Raw genomic sequence first — 8,135 nt, forward strand, 5'->3', positions numbered from 1 at the left:
TGGATAAACAATCGCGTAGCTGAATATTGTTCCCGTGATTTGTCACTGAGCTGCAAAGATCCGACCTATCAGGGTTAAGTAAGTAGTCTGTTTTCTTTCATCGAACACAGGGCACCAAAATGGTAACCTTATAAGGTAATTGCTTCGGTGTACCATGTCAGATAAGGTAATTGCTTCGGTGTACCATGTCAGATCCCTGAAGAAATGAAATTGAAAGTCATGTTATTTAGGATTGAAATAGCTTACCCACGCACTCTAAATAATTATTTTCATAACGCTTACAGTAATTAACTTAATGAATACCTACAGCTCTTATTCATATCGAGTGTATGTTTTTTACTACCAAATGTGTACGAATACAGGCTTCACCTATTTATAGGCCGGGATAGCTCAGTCGGTATATCGACTGGCTACGGACTGGAGGAATTAAGAGTGTGAGTCCCGGAGCGGTATGCCATGTCGTCCAGACCGGCTCTGAGATCAATCTAGCCTCCTATACAATGGGTACCGAGGGTTTTTCCTTGGGGTTAAGCGGCCGGTGCGTGAAGCTGACCACCCACTTCCAACTAATGCGAGGTCAATAGGTCAAAAGAATGTGGATCTATACATGCAATCCCCATGTGCCTTGATGGCGTAGTACTTAATTTGTTAGGCACAGGGACAACCTTACACTTATCTATTATACGTGAACATACGAACGAACTATCCAAACCATTAATAACTTGAAGCAGTAGAGCACACTTAGGCGCTAATATTATCTTAATCCTCCTTCCACGGATCAATCATTCGTCGGTCTCCCGTACAACTATAGCAAACTCGTCTTATTTTTTTAGCAAATGTAACTGGAAGTAATTTGTTTCGTGATAACGAAACTGCTTGTCAACCTATATTTATTATGCTTATAGTAACTAATTTCTTAAACATATATATAATTTGTATTCATACAGAATTTCATGCCTTAAATACCAGATGAACAATGACTGGCAACATAACATAACGTCTACACAAAGTTTCATACTAGCGATTACTAACATTAGATTGCAGTACTCATAAAACACACATCTAGTACATGTTTCATATGCTCATGTCGTTTGTATTTTTAAAAAAGACCTAGCTGTCATTTTCTCGAAATGACGGGCAATTAAACCTCAGCTTAAAAACGCCGCAATTGAAGCCCGCGCCAGTTGAGAACCGTGGATTCTGCGTGTACACTATATCGAAATGAACGAAATTACTACGCCATTTGAGCTTATAACTTGTGCTGCCATCTTGTGTGGAGTATAGGTGCTGAATGTCACAGGAAGGGTTTGAAGTGTGGTTGTGAATAGAAAAGCGGCAGGTACTGTAATCGTTGTAACAGACTTAACAGAAATCAGTGAACCTTAAATGTAGGTGTACATACGGATCATACGGATCGATACGGATATAATCATTATCGATCATTATATCTCATATAGCTGTATGGCTGTAATGTTCTAAGTTTGTAATTTTCCTCCTTGCGAAGCAAATTCTCATTTTATGTAATCACAATGTAAAAGAACCTATTGCAAAAGGAAGAAGAATTCAACAAATTAAATGCAGAACTAGAATTGAAAACATAGGAACTATATTACTAAAAGAGTTTGAAGGCATAATGGTGTGTGTTTTGCTGAAGGTCAATTGTCTGAGATATCTGTAGTATATATGTCTTTTTTTTTTTCCAATTTGAACATTAATATTCTTTGTTTTAATTTCAGAAAAATCAGGAGAGATTTTCAAAGAACGAGAATTTCACATGCAAAAATGATCAGCTTCCAGCAAGATCCAGGCACGGCTTTTATCTTACTTCAGCTACTGAATTTAAATTATTGAGGTCTTTGTCACAGATTCTGTTTTTGTTGGCAGTTGTAACACACTGTGTCACTGAATGAGTCTAGACAAAAGTCAGATATCAGTTCCCATATAATTAGCAGTGCCAGAAGTGTCAGAACTGAACCTCCACACTTAAACAAGGTGGATTCAGTGAGCAGGTAAATAGGGAACATTTTGGAATACCTTTGGTTAAATCCCCCTGTTAAGTGTCGATTGGATCTAAATTTTGTCCAAACAATTGATTTGAACTAACTAAAATTGATTCTTTTAATGGTCAGTTCATCATGTATCATAAAATTCTCTTTCAGCGACCACTATAAAATGCTAGTGTATGAGTTCATTAACAATTTCAAATTGGTTAGCATTAATATGAAATAGCTAACACTATGGGTCAATGTCTCAGATAATCAATAAATTTCCTGCCCTTTATGTAACTTGAAGGGATAATACCATATTTGCAAGAGTCAGCCACTGCTTCCTAGCCTGAGACAGGTCAACCAGTTCAACTCCCCTCACCATATTTCTTAAACATTCACTTCACTGTCCTACAGTCTATAGTCTTAAGCATTCCAAGTAGCTCTTCCCTTCAGATTTTCTGACTAAATTTTGTATATATTTGACATTCCCTCACATGTGCTTCATGCTCCATCTCTTCCATCCTATTGATGTGATCATCCTAATAATGTATGACAAAAATATGAACTGAAAAGTGTCTCATTGTGCAGTTTTCTCCAGCTTCATGTAAGTTCTCACAGGTCCAAATATTCTCCTCAGCATCCTGTTCTTAAACACTCTAAATTAATTTTGTTCCTCTAATATGGGAGAACAACTTTCACAACTCCCCCATGACTTCATGGTGTAGTGCTCAACTAGGTAAGCACAAGGACAATTTTACCTTCTTTTTAAGCTAATATCTGAACTTCGCTACATATTTTTAAAGGTTTGTTAGCTGCCCACATATTACAATTTTTCCCAGTATCCTGGTATAAAGACGTGAACATAGTTAGGTATCTCTTAATTCTGTGGCAACTACCTTAATAGGATTTAATATTATGTTGATTTGTTAAGGTATTTATGTTTTCACCCCAAAAAAATCAATTACACGGAAATTGTCTTATCACCTTATTGTAAGAAACTATTTTTTTTTTTGCCATCTGTTCTCTCCTGTAGTATTAAGCCTTTAATGTTTTCCCTTATATAGTGTTTATATCCCTCACCATGAAAGAACTGAAGATGAAATTCTTCCTGAGGCAAGTTATGGAATGGGGGCAGAGAACATTATTCTTGTCCTCAGATCCAAAATAAAAGGCTTACGGAGCAAGATGGAAGCATCGCATGTTGACCATATAAAGAGGTGAGTCACTAATTTAGAAAGAGTTGCTTGAGTCATTTGTCAAAATGTAAGTTTAATAATTACCTATCTCAATCAGTACAACATGCCTAGACTGGGCAACTGAGGAACTGGGATTGGATTTCTGAATGTGTCAGAGATTTTTCACATTTTAATAGTGTCCCTACTGGTTCTGAGGCCCATCCAGCGTCCTAACCAATGGGTACTGGAGTTTTTTTCATTGAGGGTACAGCAGCCAAGGCATGACGCTGATCACTTACCTCCTATCCAGTGCTGTAGGTAATGCCAGGAGTTACACATCTGCACCCCCATACGTCGTCATGGTGTATCCATTCATTCAGGTCCATCTGTCTGTGTATCCCCTATAATTTTCGTTGGGATGATTATGAAATCACCTTCTGTCTGTGTGTGTCCCCTTAATTTTTTTAGGAAGACTATGAGATCAGCTTGCTGTCTGCATGTCTGTTCCACCCCATGTTTCTTCTTTGTTTTCTGTGCGGTTAATCGTGTATTAAAGGAAAGTAGGCGATTAGTTCTTCCAAGAATTTGTTTTCTTTCCTACAAGGCTTAGAAGTTCGTATATACAACAGCATACTAGCATTTTCCTCTTGTCTCAAGTGTACTAACATGTTTGATTTTGATCATTTCTATACTTCAAATGGGTGAAAATGTAGCTGAAGCATCTTACACACAAAACTAAGCAATGAATGATGAATTTTTATCAGAAGCCACACTGATGAGAACCATTTCATAGGGGAATAAAATCATAAAAATAAGCAATACACTAATTGTATATAATTTGGAGCTAGTTCCTCATAGCAGCTATGAACTGGTTCAGCTGAGGAAGAACATTGTTGGAAAAAACAGGAAGCCTGTCACAGGCTCAAAAAGAAGAAAATATCTCTGAACAGTGCATCATGTTTCATTAAGTATTTTCATCACAGAACCTTATAACCCTGACAGATCCCACTGTTACATGATATCAGCCTGTGACGAAGAAAATTATGTCAGGCCCTGAAAAGATATGGTTAGTTCTGTGGCCCAATTCTGACACCAAATTGTCACGTGTCTTGAGTTCGAATCTTGTTGGTCACATGTGTAAGTCCAAATCCCACTTCTGATACCAGTTGTAACGTGTTTTGTTACTGAAGACGCCATAGAGATTTTTAATTGGTTTATTCAACAACCTACAAGTAACTGCTACAATTACTTATCACACAGTTGCGGGGTTTCACACTTTATAACCCTAATCGCAATAATCTATTTACACTGTTGCGGGGTTTCACGATTTATAACCCTATTCGCAAATCAAATCACGCTATTGTCAGTAGACTACACATTTCACGTTGAATTTCCATTGAATGTCGGTGGCTGAGCTGTACTCGTGACGTCACTGCTGGGAGGGGGGTTCTCCATTGCGCAACATGTCACAATATCATTTCTCAAGGCAAAATTTACTGCTGTTTTCTTCACCTCATGGCAACTGTATCCCATGTTTAGGACTGAACTCCTTCCAGAATTCACCGAGGGTTTTATGCTTCTCCTTTTCTATGGATTTCACTGCTTGAAGGCTTTAAAACTGGATGATACATGATTTATGGGCTATGCTAAAGAAGACGGATTTGCAGGAAAATAACTCTAATGTCAAAATGAATATTATACAAATGTTATGAGCACTGTCAAGCAACTACAAAATTTTCAAGATAATTCTTTCTTTGCACAGTAAAATTCACTGTGGACACAAAATGTATGTAAAACCAGTTTTTGAAAATTTGTCCTCTTTTATCTTCCATCCATGTAACTGGTATGCTTTATTTTTTAATACACGAGAATTTTCAGGTTGATAGACAAACTGCAGAGAAAGACAGTGAGGCAGTCCTTAGCAGCTTTAAAGTCAGTGATTCTTTCCATAGGGGGTAAAAAGTCATGTTTCTTCAATGTTGAAAGTTTGATAAAAGGTGTTATTCTCCTTCACAGTCTTGTCAAATATCATAAAATATGCTGCTGCCTTTTCGTCAACACTAGCTGCTCACCTTTCACTTATGCTATGCAGGCAGGCTCTAGAATAAAATAACACAAACCTCCCACAATTTGCTTGGAGAAATAGTGCATTATTTCCAAGATCAGTTGCTTTTAAATGTTCGCACAGGCTCACAGATTTTTGTTATCAAATAAGGCTTATGACATAGATTTGGTGCTAAGGAATGTGTGTGTGATTCTGATCACCAGTGTCATCAACAGATTTTCCATTCTCTCAGTATCACCAGTTCTTTTCCTTTTTTGTAATTACTGCTCAATGCACTGAAGTGAAGCTTTCGCATGTTCCAAAATTCTTTGTCCTTCGTAACTGTTCCAATATTTGAACAGTTAAAGTCAAGAGCACTGCCAAGGGGGAGAGAGTTTCACCTTTTACAAGCTGTTTTATTATATCCACTGTCACTTCAAATGTTACTGCCGCTATATTCTTCTCTTGGGCTATTCAGCTACTTTAAGGGTTATTACCCCCACAATAACAGTTGAAATAACCAAGAAATTACAGAGGAAGAACTCGATGTAAACCTACCCTTGCTGCCACCACTGAGTGAGTGACACACAATATTCACTACCCTCAAATGGCATCCTCCCACAATATTAGTAAGCCACATGTTGCCAATGAGGGAGTGACTCACTGTACCTAGCGCCTTTGAAACCCTCCGCCACGTCATATTAGCTAGTGAACCTCAGTTTGTTGTTCATATAATCCACAGCATTTGCTATTCTGCAATGAAAATTTCAAATACTTCTGATGGGAAATAGTTCTTATGCCACTTGTACATCCAGAAGTTTGCATGTCGAGGACAAAGGGGATTTTAACAAGTTCAGTGTACAATCTTACGATCAATCCATTATTTATGATCTAGAAAGTACAGAAATATAAGTATATAATAACTCCATCCCAGGAAATATGAATAATGATAATAAAGAGCTAAATATAATACACAATATTTTAATTATTTTTGAGAGAGCTGCCACTGTGTTTTGCTACCACATCTCAGTTTGATCTCAGAGGAAGCAAAGTAAAGATTGGTCTCAGTGTCCAGTAGTTGCAATGTTTCATTTTTGGAGCAAACAGGAAGTTGGCATTGTGCTAGTCGAGGAAAACAGTACAGAGCTATCTGCACACAACTAGGATACCGAGGCATATACCTGAACCAAAAAACATCCAATTGCAAACCTGGATACTTATGACAATTCACAGCTTACAAGTGCAACATAATATTCTGAGTAAAATTCATTTTTGACCAAAATGCTCTGCACCCCCTTGAAATCATATTTTCTCCGAGGGGTTACACCCTATAGGACAAGAACCATGGCATGACACTAAATGAACCTGCTGTTTGAAGACGGCCTGGACATTTCCTGCATTAGTAGTGACTTTACTTATCTTCTTCAGCACCTCTCTTTTCCTTTTACAGGCCAAAGCTGTGAATGAGTCACAAGCTTAGCCTCTCATAACAAACCATGTACTGCCTTACAGAACAAGAACCCTAACAACCTGCTTCCAGAACCACAGGTGAAGCTTACTTCATCCACAGGACTTATTGATAATGTACAAATTCAGAGCTGTTATGTTCTATGAGAACATTTTTTTGTCTTGTATCTTGATCTGATATGATTCATCATAATATTGTTGGATCACATGGACTAGGAAGACGGAATCACGGGTCAAATACTTATTGACTTTTGTGAAAGAAATGGACTGATCGTTACCAACACTTGGTTCAAGAAGCAAAAGAGAAGACTTTACACATGGAAGGCACCTGGGGATTGGAGGCGGCATCAGCTGGACTACATCCTTGTGAAACATCGATTCAGAAACAGTGTGAAGGATGTGAAGACGCTGCCTGGGGCAGATATTGACTCTGACCACAACTTACTGGTTGCCAAGTTTCGAACCAGGTTGAAGAAAATTATAAGATTCGAAAATCGCAGACCTAGATGGGTTTTGGAGAAGTTATATGCTCAAAAACAAAGCGTGCAGGAGACCCTAGAAGAGAAACTCAGTGCAATTGATAGTGAAAGTGGGAATGCTGAAGTGCAGTGGAACAATATAAAAGAATGCATGTTAGATACTATTAGTGAATTGGTTGGTAAAGTTGAGAAGATAGCAAGAAAACCAGGGGTTACACATTTGATGATGAGTAAAATGGAGGAGCAAAGGAAATGGAAGAATGTAAACAGTGAAGAAGGCAGGAGGAAATACAGGAGACTGAGGATTGAATTGAAAAGAGCCACAGACAGGGCCAAAAAGGAATATCTTGAGAAGATATGTAATGAGATTATACAATTTCAAAGGACAGGACATTATGATTTGATGTACATGAAGACAAAAGAACTAGGATGGAATGAGAACCATGTGATTCAAAATATCGGCATCGAAGACTCCCAGTGTAATAGAATAGTAGATCAGAGGCAAGTGCTGAAAATTTGGGAAAATTATGTTACAGAACTACATGATAAACTTAATCGGCCAGAAAACTTGGAAATGGAACCGGAAGAAGAAGTAGATACAGACGAGAAAGGACCATATATTTTACAAAGTAGGGCGGAAAAAGCTATCAAGGACATGAGGAATGGAAAGGCTACAGGAGATGATTATGTACCTGGAGATGTGCTTAAGTTACTGGGAGAAGGTGGTTTGAAAACATTGACAAAACTAATAAACACCATGTATGAAACTGGGGAGTGGCCCAAGGACTTTACAGAAGTGACAATGATTGCCTTAAAGAAAAAGACAAAAGCTACAATATGCAGCGACCATCACACAATAAGCCGTATGGCACATACAGCAAAGATACTTAAAAGAAGAACTGAAAGGAAAATGGAGGATATACTTGGAGAAGATCAGTTTGGATTTAGAAGAGGAAAAGGAACCAGGGATGCAATTGGGATG

At 38.0% G+C, this 8,135-nt stretch overlaps 1 protein-coding gene across 5 annotated transcripts in view; it reads left to right on the forward strand.

Moving 5' to 3' along the window:
* The first annotated feature begins 1,328 nt into the window (after positions 1-1,328).
* Positions 1,329-8,135, forward strand: part of LOC111863113 — a 19,468-nt gene continuing 12,661 nt past the window's right edge. Inside the window, exons 1-3 of one of the 5 annotated variants that reach the window (XR_002842552.2) lie at positions 1,329-1,636; positions 1,737-2,009; positions 3,053-3,205. Coding sequence is in view for 3 of the 5 variants with exons in the window: in XM_023849145.2 (XP_023704913.1) it covers positions 1,634-1,636; positions 1,737-1,807; positions 3,053-3,205 (227 nt within the window). In the remaining 2 variants the exon portion in view is untranslated. The remainder of the gene's footprint in view (positions 1,637-1,736; positions 2,010-3,052; positions 3,206-8,135) is intronic. The other 4 variants (XR_002842551.2, XM_023849145.2, XM_033750925.1 and 1 more) reach the window with 4 other exon arrangements.

The sequence above is a fragment of the Cryptotermes secundus genome, unplaced genomic scaffold, assembly GCF_002891405.2.
Source record: "Cryptotermes secundus unplaced genomic scaffold, Csec_1.0 scaffold2935, whole genome shotgun sequence".
NCBI classification, from domain to species: domain Eukaryota; kingdom Metazoa; phylum Arthropoda; class Insecta; order Blattodea; family Kalotermitidae; genus Cryptotermes; species Cryptotermes secundus.